We start from the raw sequence: 15,900 nt of genomic DNA on the forward strand, positions 1-15,900 counted from the left end.
AATATGTCTTATTTTATTTTATGATCTCCAAAAATGTGTTGTGATTGGTCTTAGTGGTTTACTTGAATGAGCTGAGTGTTGGAGACTCAGTGATGAGCACGTTGTCTTTTGAAACTCTCTGCTATGTTGTCTAAAGTACAGTCGAAGTGCTTGAATACTACCAATTATTACAGAATAAGTAAAAGCAGTAACCTAACTCACTGATTCCGGGTGGAAAACGGAGCACTGCAGCTATCAGTGTGAGCAGCCTTATGGAGAACGCGGGTCGACCAGACGGAGTCCCTGCCACTCACCTGGTACTGCGTGCAGTTGAAGCAGTGCCAGCAGCAGCTCTCGCCCTCCACGTACTTCTTGGCCTGGCCGCTCTCGCACGGCAGCGAGCACACCGACTCCGGCGGCTGCGGGTGTCCCAGCTTGAACTGGATCTCTGAAGCGGCAGAAAAACTCCGGTTATCAAGGAATACAACTGGACTTTGTTGGAGCAGATATAACACATGGTTAGTGTGAGGGGTATTCTTTTTCAACCACCGGTAGGTCGCGAAATGGAAAACACAACGAGAATTAGAAGCGATATACAGGACATAAAATCCCGTCTGAGTCCTGCGATCATTTTTATGTTAATAATTGGCAATCAATGCTGTACAATCGCAATGAAGCCATGAGATGTTCAATTGACTCTTATTGGAACATGTTACGCGTTTCAGTATAATAATATATTCACCATTAAATTACATGTGAACGCATGGAGCACATGACCATGCAGCGCCCCCTACCGAGGGCGCTTCGCTGCTAGTTGACTTGTTTAGCGTCAGTATACGCTCTGCTTCAAGACTGCTTGTGCCGCGGTCGTATGTTATTCGACACTGTCTTTGAGTTGTCAAGGCTGTACGCCTGGTTGGTTAGGAAGGAGTTGAACTTTGTGGTATGTAACTCATATGACCAGATCTCATTTTGTGTAACGTTGAGACGTATTGAGTGTGCTGTTCACTTATGTTTTGTACTTTTTTGTAACAGATGTCTGAAGGTGGGTGTAATCCCAAAACGCGTAACATGTTATTATAAGAGTCAACGGAACATCTCATGACTTTATTGCGATAGTCCAGCATTGGTTGCCGATTATTAAAATTAAAAGTGTTTCATTTGCAACATTTAGCTATAACTTCCAGCTTCTTCCCTTCATAGTCGCTGTTGGAACATTTTTCGTAGCGTGGTACCAACTTTCCAATACCCTCGTCATAGAAGGCAACTGTCTGTTATCTCCGCCAGTTCTCTATATTGTTCTGTAGCTCGTTGTCTGTTCCAAAATGCTGCCCTCATAGCCAGAGGTTCATGTGAGTGAAGAGATGAAAATCGGAGGGAGCAAAGTCCGGGCTGTATAGTTGGCGGCCAAAAACTTCCCACTGAAAATGCTAGAGTACCTTCGTTGCGCGTGCGGTAAGCGGCCGAGAAATGACATGAGGAAGGAAATGCATGACAGTTACATTATGCGGGCTGCGTGAAGTCAGACGAACCGCCTCAGCAGCAGGACAATACTCGTGGTGGGAGACACTACTTTCTAGGCATATGTACATGCTCACTGTGCGTTCAGAACTGAAAAGTGAAACGTTACGCGATACACGGGCAAGGTAGGGACACTGCACAACAAATCTGTACAAAACGTCACCGGATTTTCACCGTGGTTTTAATTTCGCGAAGGATCGGGCGTTGAGAGAAATAGCCTTTGTATAAAGTCCATGAAACGTCTAAAAAAATCGGTCCAGATAAATGGCCAAGAACCGTGTAACAAATGATACTGTATGTATAAGACAAGCTATGAATGTTTTTAAGATGTTTATAGATGTTCCATATTACCACCTTCGTCAAACGGCACACATCTAATCAAGTCTGCCCACACACAGCCCGTCATATCAGAAGTTACTATAAAAACAGCTGTTGCAGTGCTGTGTCGCAAGTTTTCGAGGTTCTTTGGTAAAGGTGGAACGCAAGCACCACCCTTAATGTAATACCACAGGAAAAATTCGCAGGACGTCAAGTCTGAAGACCGAAGTGGCCGCTCGATAGTTCTAGGTCAGCCGCCGCAACAAGGCCTACCTAACGATGTGGCAGCGTCTCATTCAGGAAATCTAGTACACAACTGTGCAAATGTAGAGGGTGCCACTTTTCGTGAAAGAGTAAATCCTGTTAACAGTTTGAGGTTGTGGCATGAGCCAAAAGTGCAGTATGTCGAGATGGGTTACACCATCGACTGTTCTCTCAATGAAGAAGGCGGGTGGACAGACTGTGTTCTTGGACACGACACAGGGTATGTTAACTTTCTTGGAATCGCAGACGTATTCGACAGTTGCTTGTGGGTTCTGCGTCCACCTTGTGCATGTGTTGTATCGGCAGACATTTCCAAAAAGATGAAATGTGGCTTCGTCACTGAACATTAATTTGCTTGTGAAATCCTCAACTTCAAAATAGTTCTGCGTATCAGTGCAGAACTACAGATGGCGTAATGTGTCATTATGGCTTTTGGCTTACAGGAACTGCAGTTTGTATGGCTTCATTCTTAATCGATGGATTTTCCACATTGTTGCCGAGGGATGTTCAGATTGCGTTCACTCGAGGGGTAGATGTCTCTCACATATCCCACTGTCCTCCCTGACACATCCGATAAAACTTGGCACATAAAGCTTTGTGCACACTCAATACCGACTGGCAACAGGCAAATTCTAGCATATAAAATGCTTTCTCTGCCTGGTTCGCCACCATTATCAGAAACAGAAATGTATCATTTGTTACGTTTTCGACATGGATGGAGTCGTCTTGACAGCAATAAGCACTTTCATTCTTTATCTTATGATGTATGTGTCATGTGTGCGTAGAGCTAATCCTTTGAGCAAGAGTTCCGTCATGTGACGGACCAAGGAGACCTTTCCGCTGCTACGACAGACCAAGGAAAGCATGCTCTCACTACCTCGCTAGTCATATGATGTAAGAAATAAAACAAAAATAGGAAAGATAATAGTTTTACAGAATGTAAGGCCCGGTGAGGTTGTGATAAAACACGTGCCTGGAAACCCAGAGTTAGTGAAAGTTTTAGTTCATCCCCTGTTTTATTTCTTCATTCTCTGGCATTTTGTTTTGAGCGAAGTAATATGTAAACACTCCTTTATTGAAACAATGAAAAGAAAATTATACCGACAATAGATCGTACAACAGCCTACTAATGACATAGATCAAATAAAACTGAATACTAATAACAGCGCAGGAAAAATAGCTGCTCAATCAGGATTCACATAAGATGGAAAAACATTTTTTATTGTTGAGCGTGGCTGAATGTTACTTTCCAGAACGCAGATGTATTAACATGTGCTTGTCTTTATCGCGTAAAATTAATTATATATTTCATGAAAAAAGTAATAATCTGCAATAGTGTATGAGTTTAAATGTAAGGATCAACAGAAACTCGTGTGACATGGCTGGTAGAAATTGCTTCGTGATACTTTAACAGTTCAGTTGCACTTTATTTTCGCAGAAAAAGTGGGCAATGCGGGCTGTCGAATGGTGGCCGGAAGGTTTTCACGCGAAATTGTGGATTACGAGACATCTAGTGTATACTGTGCAGTTGTGACAGATAAAGCTGAGTTGGGCCGTAGTCTACAGTGGTTCCCGAGAACTGCTCGGCGCATTCTGAAGTTGAGGTTTCCAGAAGTTAATTGCTGATACGCAGAAGCAGCTCTGCCTTAGCCCTCAAGTGCTCATTGGAGATGTAGTAAGTACCTATTCAGCATGGATATCAAAAATAATCCTGCCTCTCGGTTCCAATGAAACACGAGAAATGTTGCTCCATCTCAACAGTATTTCTTTTCGGTCAAACCTGTGTATTGCCTCCCCTTCTAGAGACCGTGCTTGCTACGTCCTCCAATAGAGAAAGACTATTCAAACTCGATAGCATTCTAGTAAACTGTTTATGCGTGGCTGCATGCCACGTCAGGAAAACTATTGCTGCGTTTCCCTTTGTTCTCATGCTTCGAGGCACATTTATGATCGTCGCATTGGCAACCAGCATTCCTGCCTTCCCTCCAACGGAGTGTGGGCTTACTGGTATTCGTAGTATTCGTATCTTTCGTTTCCTGGGAGTCGTTCCGTGCTGCTGTCATTCGCTACCTGGCTGTCGCCCCGTGCTGACTGTGCTGTTCGAAGATACACAAAACGTAAGAATACAAGGGCTGTGTATGACGTAGGGAATTTTTTTCGGTGTTGGCTCCTGTGTAGTGTAGAGGGGTTCGTAACGGTCGAAGGAAACCATCGAGCGCCTCAGTTAGTTACAAAATGTGGTCACAGTAGCATAACACTACATGCAGTGCGCCTTCTGTTTGCTCAAGCTACAGCAGGTGTGGAATCCGTTCAGCCATTTGCTTCCTCACTTTGCGTATAGAATCGGCGGCCAGTATCCAACGTCAGCGTATGGAAACCTACGGATCCGAGATAATGAATGGTCAAAATGTTATCAAGTGGGTTACATTGCTTAACAACGGCCGTACCGACACGTACGACGAAGAAAGACGTGGGAGGGCGTTTGTCATTTAAGACGAGACGAAGAAAAAGTTCGCGATGATAGTCGTGTGATTCTTGACTCCCTGAAATAAAGTTTCCCGCAAGTTTCACGAAGTCTCCTGGGTGAAATCATGTCAGAAAGACGGGTTTAAGGAACTGTGTGCACAGCGGGTTCAAAAATGTTGACTCAGCGTCGGGTGCATGCGAATTTCTTAAACGCTTTCAAACTGAGGAAGAGTTCTTTGCAGACTCATTTGTGACGGGGGGCAAAATGTGGTGTGCCACTATACTCCTGAGTAAAAAAAAGGTCTCTCTGCAGTGGCACCATACCCATTCTCCATCCTCCAAAAAATACGAAGTTCAATCTTCAGAGAAGGAAATTATGGAGTCCGCGTTTTGGGACCGGAAAGGGCTCTTGCTAGTCGATTTCATGGCCAAAGGGACCACCATCAAATCTGCTGCACACCGTAAGATCCTACAGAAGTTGAGAAAGAGAATCAAAGACGAATAAGGGGAGTGCTGACTCGTGGTGTATCACTCTTCCTTGACAACGCCAGATCCTGTAAGTCAAGATCTGATCTGGTCGTTTGGATGGGACATTGTGACTCAGCTACTGTACTACCTTGACCTGCCACCCTCGGATTACGATTTTTACGCAAACTTTTCGCTAAAATGAAGGAGTTCTTTTGTGAACAGCGCTTTTCGAACTACGAGGGGTCCAAGGAGACTGTGACAAAGTGGCTTCATGAGGTGGAATGAACTGTACACGATCAGGATATACAAAATCTGGTACCCAGGCTTCAATAGTGGACTGGTCTCAGCGGCGATGATGTGGAGAAGAAAGAGCAACGTATTTTGGCACGTATCAAGTAAGTTTCGTTCAAATATATTCATTTTTCGATTTTTAACAATGTTGTGTTCTTACTTCCTGATGCCCCTTGTATGTGCCGTTTTTTTTGCTGTAGTATCAGGTGTTACTTTCATATTTTAGTTTCATATCTCAGAGACCGTTCTCTAAGCAGCTCGCATTCATCTGGTTGTTTGCGTTTCTTGAAGGTGGAGTTCACTGGGTTATTTCTCTTGGTTGTTTGAAAATGTACGTTGCGCAGATTGAGTAATTGTGATCTATTCTTCTTTCACTCTTCCTAACAATGTCAATCAAATTCCCCCGCAGTTCGCTTCATTTTTGCATGTTACTTTTGTTTCTCAAGAGTTACGTTGGAGAAAGACCCCACGTGGTTTTTTAAATCCGAATAAAATTTTAGTAATTTGTGAAACCCTATTCCATTTATAAACCTTCCTTGCTACACCGTCTCCCATGACTAGGTGCCCCTTACTTAACAAACATGACCAGGAATGAACGAAGGTTTTTCAGTGTGATTGCTTTTTTATATTGTGCATAATGACAGAACTAGTAATGTAATGTTCCATAAGGTGCAAAGTTGTTTATTGTGGTAATCAGTTGATAGCATTTGCAGGCTTTTATTTCGCATCTCAATCCGTTACCAGCGCAGATTAATTTCTCGTGTATTTTTAGTTTCACCTTTGCCGGTCTACAGCCCAATGAAACAGATGGGCGGGGAATATACTCATTGATTCGTTGAGTATTTTCTCGTGCCTTGCACCTGCTAGCTGGTACGTTGCAGCTGAGCTCGCTCGCGTGAACGATTCGGTACCACGGGAGGCCTTTGCGGCGGCTGTCGCCTGAGTTGAAGGGATATATAAACTGAAGATGCCATCTGGACGGAAATGGGAACACAGGTATTGAACGACTACTTCTCGACGCTGCTCGGCTGTCTCACCTGACATGTTGAGTCGCAGCTCTCCCTCCTTGTACTCGCCGACGCGCACCCACTTGAAGTGTCCGGGCCGCAGCTGCTTGAAGTGGATGATGTTGTAGCGCGCCGGGCCGTCCCCGTTCGGATCGAAGCGGAACTTGTCGCCGCTCAGACCTGCCAACACGCAGAAGCGCCGGTGAATCCTTACGGCAGTTCGCGACTGCATGACAGCAATTGATATACCCCTAACAAGGGACGACTCTCGGCTCGAACAGGAATTTGTGTTTAAAAATTTGTACACAGACCCATTCAAGTTTCTAATTACGCCTGAAACGGTGTGTGATTGTGTTGCTCTTAGTTTGTACACAACACAGCTTGCAGTATTCAAGGACGGAGGGTTAACACGCCAATGAATCAGTTACTTCACCAAGTAGTTGTTTAACATACGTGTGTCAATATTGTCATACATATACAGCAAGGATGAACGAAACCGTTAACGTTTGGAACCTTTTAAATACTGTGGTATTCAGGTTAAGAAGGCGTTATTCAACGGAAGACGGTATAGAACGACGGTTTTGGTGGATCTGATTGTTCAGAAACATGAATATTCATTTTACTGCTCAACTGAAGCTACCTTGGATATGATAGTATACGAAGAAAACGTTTTATGGACGATAATGGATTAATAGTGTTAGAGATTGTAACCCCAGTGGAAATGGCGGAAACAATACTCCTTAAAGAGAAACTAACAATTCTGGTGACTATGAACCTTCACCATAAAAGAAATCCAGTATAGTTGATATTTTAACAAACTTTTCAGAAGAACGTCTAGAACGTATTTCTGATGATTTTGCTATATTTTCATGTAAAGCCACGACCTACGGATCGTTGGTCAGGAGACATACAGCTATAAAAAGCACATCTAACGTCGAAGTATTGTTTCATTACGTGGAGAATAAAAGATGTAATGAACATCGATTTCAACGAAACAAGGCAATCGAGGAACTGTAGGTAAAACACCTTCTATCCCAATCTGACATAGCAAGGACTGAAGGCAAATGTATCTATTACTGGTACCTGAAATTTTGGGCAACACAAAACAAAAGAAACTGGGCACACAAAGTTTAATTCTTCTGCAGCCTGCATACCACGTCTCAAGAAAGAATAGGCAATGTGCTGCAGACACATCACTGCTTTCATGACAGCCAGAGATGTATAAGAAAATCAAGGTATTTGCCAGTCTGGGGCCTGTTACGTCGACATCGTAAACCAGAAAACTGCAAGTTTCCAGATACAGCGAGATTGCATTTGGAACATTGATCAAAGTGAATTTATTAATGAACTAACGTCTGGGGAGACTGTTTAAAAGTGGGAAAAAAATCAAACCTTTTTCGTGAATGTTGCTATTAACAGTGTTGCAATAACGAGAAATGTATATTACTTCGTGATTCTTGCAGTGCTCTAGTAAATGATTCATTTGCCCGTAAAGACACTAAATGCTTGATTATTTCGCGAAAAACAACAAAACGTACATCCTTTGGATGTACATTCCTTCTGGAAATGTAAAATATACGCAAGGGGATGACAGACTATGAGGACTCCCTGCAGTGACTTCGACACTAAATTAAGAAATAGAATTTTCATCACGAAACTACATTCTGTTATTCATAACCAGTGTATCACTCACTCTGTGCTTCAATGTTCCTGGAAAGTGGTTGGGTACGATACTCCCGCATATGTCACTGAATCAAGAATGTGATTGAAGTGGCATTTGATTTTGCAGCTCAAGAATGTGATTCTGAGGATTGTTCAGATATTGATTTCGCCACACATGTCTATTGTGATTCTGTATATTGTTGTGCACATTTTGTTGAGGAACCTCATGTACATTTTTGAAGTCCGATAGTGGTCAAACAGCAATGACACAGTCTAATGCTTTCACCATCCTAATCACAGTCGTAGGTAAAGCTTCTAAATACGTTTAGCTCACCGAATACTTGTTCGATCCAAGAGACTTCCCTTGTAAGAGCAGTGGATTGCAGTAAGTAGGTGGATTCAGTGTTTCTAGACCTTTGTAAACCTTGTGATTCTATACCATATCGACACCTACCGATACAAGAAAATCTGTTAACGGGTAGACCGCAAAACGCTGTAGTGGATGAAGGGTTATCTACAGACACAGTAGAAGCGCCATAAAACCATCGCTTTTCATTCTACATGTTTACTATTTAGCAATTGCGAAGCATTTTTGTAGACAATGCTTAGCAATTGCTAAACGTGAATGAATATTGGATATACATTCTAATCACCTTTCTCCCCTACCTCTGTAAACCTCTCTTTGACACTGAGCCTTATTTATCGTTACTGCGAACAAAAGCTTGATTGGAAACTGTAATCACTTGAAATGAACAGGCAAATCGGTTGGAATCAATGGTATACGGGATCTGTGAGGGTAGTTACTTCAATGACAGTATTTCTCACAGTTTTGATCTGCCAACGGATAGGATTAAAAAGTTTTGGACGATTCTGGTTTCACAGTAGTATTCTAATCACTGATAAATCATAAATACAGCTTTCCTGTTGTCTGTTAATACTGACTGCGAGGAAGCGAACATAACGACACAGCTTTTGTTAAAACTTATAGAAGGAGAAACAAAATATATGGCAGAAACATTTTAATTATTTTAGCTTACAACCACCAATGTGCTTGTATGCTAAACTGGGTACAATGATTATCTTCACAACTTATATTAAGCTGGACAATATTAGAATCGGACGTACGGTTTGTCTACTCGTTTAAATTCCGTGCTAGCATCTTTAAAACTGCTTGTGAGCAAAGAAAGGAAACGATACATTTTCAAAGCACAGCATTTTCTTTCTCACAGTCCGTTTAACAGAAAAACAGTACATTCTTACTTACAAAAATATGTAGCCTTTGTTAGTCTGCATGTTTATTTGAGTAACGTGTAAAAATTTTGGTGTAAATTGGTCAAGAACTTTCCGAGAAGCATTTTTCCTGCAGTTTCACCTGCTTTTGCATTTGACACGTGCAGGATGAACAGTAACAAAACCGACAAACTGCAGGGACGGCTTCCTGAATGGAAATGGAGGAAAAAAGATCCTATGAACATGTCTCCAGAAATGTATAATAGCCACGGTGAATAATGATTGTTTCTCTGACCACATGCGCCGGCCGGAGTGGCCGAGTGGTTCAAGGCACTAAAGTCTGGAACCGCGCGACCGCTACGGTCGCAGGTTCGAATCCTGCCTTGGGCATGGATGTGTGTGATATCCTTAGGTTAGTCAAGTTTAAGTAGTTCCAAGTTCTAGGGGACTGATGACCACAGTAGTTAAGTCCCATAGTGCTCAGAGCCATTTTGACCAAATGTCGTCTGTTCTGTGTGTATTGCAGGCTGTCTGACTGACCCTTCGTACTGTAAGCAGCAGTATTGTCCGGTATTCAAGACGGATGCAAGCCCATATGGTGTTTGTGTACTGCCAAGCAACTGGGAATGGTCGACAAGCTGCATGCCTGTAGCAAAATAAGTATGCTCAAGACATCAACAACATGACACAACATTTCAAGCCCTTTTTGGGCGTTTATGTGAAGCCCTGTTTGGGCGTTTATGTGATCATGGGTTCTTGCAGAGGGACGAACATGCATGGAGTCAGCAGACCGTGCCTACAGCAGATTGGAGGACCTGATTCTACAGGACATTGAGACGAACCCTATTATGAGCTCCAGGCAAGCCCCCCTCCCCCCCTCTAACATGCTGTAAGCCAACGTACGATTATTTGCATCCTACATCACAATGGCTGCTACTCCACAACCTGGAACACCCAGAAATACATGTCATGTGGTCAGAGGAACTTTTATTCCTCAGCGCCATCTACCGTGGCAATAGTCCAGTTCCAGACACATGTTCATAGGACCTGTTTTCCTCCATTTCCAGTCAGGGAATCGTCCTGCAGTTGTCAGTTTTATTAATGTTCACCCTGTATGTTGGACATACTACGTCCTCCTCTTCCTTCCCGTCTCTATGCCCACCTCTTCCTCCCTCTGTCTGTACACCTGATCTTCTCACCTCTGTCTCCTACTACCCACTTTTCCTGTCTCTTCAACTCATTCTCCCTCTCTCTTTGTCCAGTTCCTTCATCCCCACTCTCTGACCATATCTTCCTGCCCCCTCCCTCTGACTATATCCACCTCCTACTCCTCTTCCTTCACCTGTCCACTACCCTCTACAGCTTTCACCTTCCACAGGCATATCTGACTCCTCTCCTCTCCCTGTCCATCACCTTTTCTATCTATCTCCAAATGTCCACAGCCATACTCTTCAGCATCTGTAGCCCCAGCAATGCAGTTCAATAAAGCAGTCTGATACTGCTTCCACAACATGCCTGTCACACAGGGTGGGCTACATTTCAGGGGCTTGAAAATCATTTATTTACTGCTGAAATACATGCCACCATGTGAAACTGGTTAATAAGGCTGTCCAATACTACAAAAACACAACACAACTGCATGCAGGACAGTGTACATGTCAGAGCCTGGAAAATTGTTTCTTTCCCTTTACGTTTATCCTGTACTGTAATGCAGGTTGATTTGGCAGGCTGATACTTTTCTCACACAACATGTTATGAAGGACAGCCTGATGCACAGGAAAAACACGTTTTTGCCTTTATCTCCATTCCTTTTGGAGCTAGGTTATAAATGTTGTAAATTTAGTTGAAGTATTATATATATATATATATAAAGTCTGTGTCCATCCAAGTGTTTATTAGTGCATTGTGTAGAAATTTCAAATAAATCGCTCAATAACTTTTCGAAATTTTTGGTAAGATCTTTCAACGATGTCTTGCCTTCATATATAATAGTATTGATAACTTGCTGTTGTTATGGTTGTCTTTGGCTCAAAGATTGGTTTGATGCAGCACTCTACTCTAGTCTACTCTGTGCAAGACTCTTTATCTTTGCATAACTACTGCAACCCATATGCACTTGAACCTGTAATTTGCACTCATGCGCCGGCCGCGGTGGTCTAGCGGTTCTAGGCGCTCAGTCCGGAACCGCGCGACTGCTATGGTCGCAGGTTCGAATCCTGCCTCGGGCATGGATGTTTGTGATGTCCTTAGGTTAGTTAGGTTTAAGTAGTTCTAAGTTCTAGGGGACTGATGACCACAGATGTTAAGTCCCATAGTGCTCAGAGCCATTTGAACCATTTTTTTGCACTCATGCCATGACCTCCCACTAAATTATTTAGCCCATACACTTCCGTCCATTCCTAAACTGTTGATTCCTTCGTGGTTCAGGATATGTCCTACCAACCAGTCCTGTGCTTTAGTCAAGAAGCGCCATAAATATCTTGTCTCCTTAAGCAGATTCAGTGCCTCCTCATTAACAAGCCGATTTACCTATATAATCTTTTATCATTCTACTGAAGCACCACATTTCAAGATCTTCTATTCTCTTAGTGTGTGAATGTTTATAATCCATGTTTCACCCCCATACAAGGCTACACTGCACACGAGTACTTCAGAAAATATTTCTTAACAATTAAACTTCATGTTACCTACAAAAAATGTAACAAAATTACGCTGGACCTGGTGCAGTGTCTGGCATTTAATTTTTTTGAATCATAACTCTTCTGTCTGGTTTGGTGCGGCCTGCCACGAATTCCTCTCCTGTGCTAACCTCTTCGTATCTGAGCAGCATTTGCAACCTACGTCCTGAATTATTTGATGGATATATCGCAGTCTCTGTCTTCCTCTATAGCTTTTACCATCGACAGCTCTCTCTAGTACGATTGGAGCTATTCCCTGGTGCCTTAACAGATGTTCTATCATCCGGTCCTGTTTTCATATATTCCTTTCCTCACAGATTCTGCGGAGACCCTTCTCATTCCTTACCTTATCAGTCCACCTAATGTTGAACATTCTTCTGTAGCACCACACTTCAATTGCTTCTATTCTGTTTTAGTTTTCCCGCAGTCCTTGTTTCACTGTTATGCAATGCTGTGCTTCAGATGTTCATTCTCAGATACTTCTTCCTCAAATTAAGACTTATAATTAATACCAGCAGACTTCTCTTACACAGGAATGCCATTTTTGTCAGTGCTAGTCTCCTTTTTATGTCCCCTTTGCTTCATCTATCATGGGCTATTTTTCTGTCTAAGCTGCAGAATACCTTAGCTTCATCTACTTCGTGGTCACCAATTATGCCATTAAGTTTCTCGCTGTTCTCATTTCTGCTACTTCTCAACGCTTTCGTATTTGTTAGATTTACTCACAATCAGTTTTCTGTACTCATTAGACTGTTCATTCCATTCAGCATATCCTGTAATTCTTCTTCACTCTCACTGAGGACAGCAAAGTTAACAACGAATCTTATCACTGACATCTTTCACCTTGAATTTTAATTCCACTCTTGAGCCTTTCTTTTATTTCCGTCCTTGCTACTTCGAGGTACAGATGAAACAGGAAGGGCGAAAGACAGCATCTCGTCTTACATCCGTTTTGATCTGAGGACTTCGTTCGTGGTCTTCCATTCTTATTGTTCCCTCTTGGTTCTTGTGCATGTTATGTATTCCCTTTCTTTCTCTGTAGCTTACCTCTATTTTCCTCAGGATTTCGAACATGCTGCACCATTTAAACGGTAAACATGACTTGAGAACGGTAATACGATTTTGACTGGAATTTGATGCCAGAGTTCTAAATTAAATTACGTAGCCATTTTGCGATATCTTCAATAGTCTATGTTCGGTGCACGGCTTTTTGGGCGAAAGTATTACATTTTTTATGTGTTAGAACTTAATGTTTTTTAGTTATCCTATGCATGCTGATAGAAAAGTATTGAAAATGTTTATACAATATTGTTTTCTTGTTGGTCCAATATGAGAGAAATGGTAATTCCTGCCGTTGGCCAATGCTCCGTCTGCAAGGGGTCCTCCCATCTAGTTAAGTTTGTTACAGGGAGCATCCGATGTGGACACAAAAATTATTTGTTAAAGACAAAGCTGTAAAGAATAAAGCTGTATCAGCAGACTTCGAATTACTTTTTATTTTAATTGAAAAAGTCACGAAAATCACCTATTTCTCATTCGTTGGAAGAGGACTACCCTTAATACGGATACTTTTCAGTTTGTTTCTCACTGGGCTTGCATTCTGATCGGCTGTGGAGAAAATACCAGCAAGGTGTTAGTCGACCACAATTTTATTGCACCTGGGGGTTACTGCACTTCGATCGGCTTCTCGTGGCTTTTTATCGTAATATTCTCACTGTACGTCTGGATAGGCCGGGAGGCAGCAAGGGTTTCGGCCGTCGCATTTGAGTGACATTTGATTCGAGCCGTCTTTCTTCGTTCTTGATGAGTCATCTCGCTTAATCCATTACACACTCTACTCACAGGTTGGGCCGCGGGAAAGCTGTCACCATCCATTACTTAACGCTTGCAAAATACTGCAGTGAGCGGCATTTAACCATCAACCCAACAAAAACCGCAAGTATACTTATGCGTCTAAAGCTAGGAAAAAACTAAGTCTAAATGTCATGGGCAAAGCAATTAGACATGAGAGAAGTCCTAAATACCAGTCGCATGGGTTCTGAGGTTATCCTCAGTTCATACAGGCGACTGGCGGGAGTGGTGAAGACTGCTGGCCTCACGCGTGGGTGCAAGCAGAGCTCGCAATTTCCAGCATTATTCCCTGAGCTGATCGGAGTCCTTTGGTTTGGAGCCGAGTGGAGTGTCTCAAACAAAGGTTCCGTCGAGTTTCCTTTAATTTACGTCTATGGTCACAATATTTTCTGTTTAACAGATTACCGGTTTCGGTCTTTGATGACCATCATCAGATCTGTCTCATAAAAACAAAGTCCTAATGCACTGCAGCCATAGTGGCATAGTCAACTATTTGTTTTTATGAGACAGATCTGATGATGGTCATTAAAGACCGAAACCGGAAATCTGTTAAACAGAAAAGATTGTGACCATAGACGTAAATTAAAGGAAACTTATTACATATACGGGTCACTGTGTTTTTCCGCGATGATGTCGCAGCTTATGAAAGGTTTCGTCGACTCTGTGAAGGTCTTGGCTGCAGAGTTCTAGACCTGCATTATCGGCTGGTTATTTGTAGGACTCCCCTTGATAGGTCAGGGGCGCTCTACACAAAGGAAGCAGCTACTCGGGTAGCAGATTACTTGAGGAATACACATGAGGGTTTCTTTAGGCCAGGCGGTAGTTTAAGATACTCTGATGAACACTCGCCAGCCGATGAGCAGCAAGGGAAGCCAGACCGTGTTCAGAGTAAAGACACTTTGTCAAAATTTCATCAGTAAATTCTCGAAGTGTTCGTAGCAAGGTTTCCGAATTTACTACCCAAATTATTTTCGGGACCAAGAGCTGGCTGAAAGTAGAAGTGGAAAACTCTGAGCTAGTTAGCGAGTCATGGAACATGTATCGGAAAGACAGATTAGAGGCCACAGAAAGGGGAGGGTTCATTGCAGCCAACATGAATATTATTTCTATTGAGTTCGAACTTGAGAGGGACAGCGAAGTTATCTGGTCGCCCATGACATGTCTGGGTGAAACCAAATTTGATTATCTGATGTTTTTATCGGCCACCCGATTCTGCTGTGACAGTTCTAGAGTTATTCAAAGAATGTCTATGGCCACTTGTGCGTAAATACCCAGATTATGTATAACTTTAACCTACTGAGTAGAGACTGTGATGTCTATGTATTCATTGCAGGGGGTACAGACAGACAGTCATGCGAAGTACTTTTGAACGGGTTTTCTGAAAACTGTCTCAAGCAGCTAGTTCGCCAGCCCACACGCAATGGAAATATATTAGACCTTGAAGCTACGTCAGTATAGTAACGGGGATTAACGCTCATAATTTCACTATAGAAATTACGATTACGAAAGTTATTAAATGAGTCAAGAAGGCTATGAGAGTATTTCTCTGCTAAAAAGAGTAGGCAAGCAGTTGTTCGCATCTCACTTAGACAGTGAATTCACATCACTTAGTTCCAGTAAGATGGACTTAGAGGAATTGTGGGCAAAGTTTAAGGAGATTGTAAATCGTGGTCTAAAGAATTATGTGCCTAGTAAGTTTATTAAGGACGGGAAAAACCCACCATGGTTCAATAATAAGACTCGGGAACTGACGAAGAAGCAGAGGCCGTCGCACTCTGGGTTCAAAAGAGAACGCGTAGAGTTCGTGCGTCTGTGAAAAGATCTATGCTCGAAGCGTACAACAGCTGCCACCGTCATACCTTGGCTAAAGATCTGGCGGCGAACCCGACAAAATTCTGTTCCTATGTAAAATAGCTAAGTGGGTCTAAGGATCCCATTCAGTCAGTTGTTGACTACTCTGGTGTGGCAGTTGAAGATGACGAAACGAAAGCCCAAATATTAAATTTCAAGTTCAAGAAATCGTTCTCACAGGAGAATCGTACAAGCATACCGTCGTTTAACCATCTAACAGATTCGCGTATGGACGACATAGTAATAACTAGCCTTGTCGCAGAGAAACAACTGAAGGAGTTGCAAAGAAATGTCTCCAGGTACGGATAGAATCC

The 15,900-nt window shown here is 42.6% G+C and overlaps 1 protein-coding gene across 1 annotated transcript in view; it reads right to left on the reverse strand.

Moving 5' to 3' along the window:
- Positions 1–15,900, reverse strand: part of LOC126474016 (metabotropic glutamate receptor 4-like) — an 873,060-nt gene that overhangs the window by 133,109 nt on the left and 724,051 nt on the right. Inside the window, exons 7-8 of the mRNA XM_050101416.1 lie at positions 6,345–6,494; positions 294–427 (exon numbers count right to left, since the gene is read on the reverse strand). Coding sequence (XP_049957373.1) covers positions 294–427; positions 6,345–6,494 — 284 coding nt within the window. The remainder of the gene's footprint in view (positions 1–293; positions 428–6,344; positions 6,495–15,900) is intronic.

This window comes from Schistocerca serialis, chromosome 4 (assembly GCF_023864345.2).
Source record: "Schistocerca serialis cubense isolate TAMUIC-IGC-003099 chromosome 4, iqSchSeri2.2, whole genome shotgun sequence".
NCBI lineage: Eukaryota > Metazoa > Arthropoda > Insecta > Orthoptera > Acrididae > Schistocerca > Schistocerca serialis.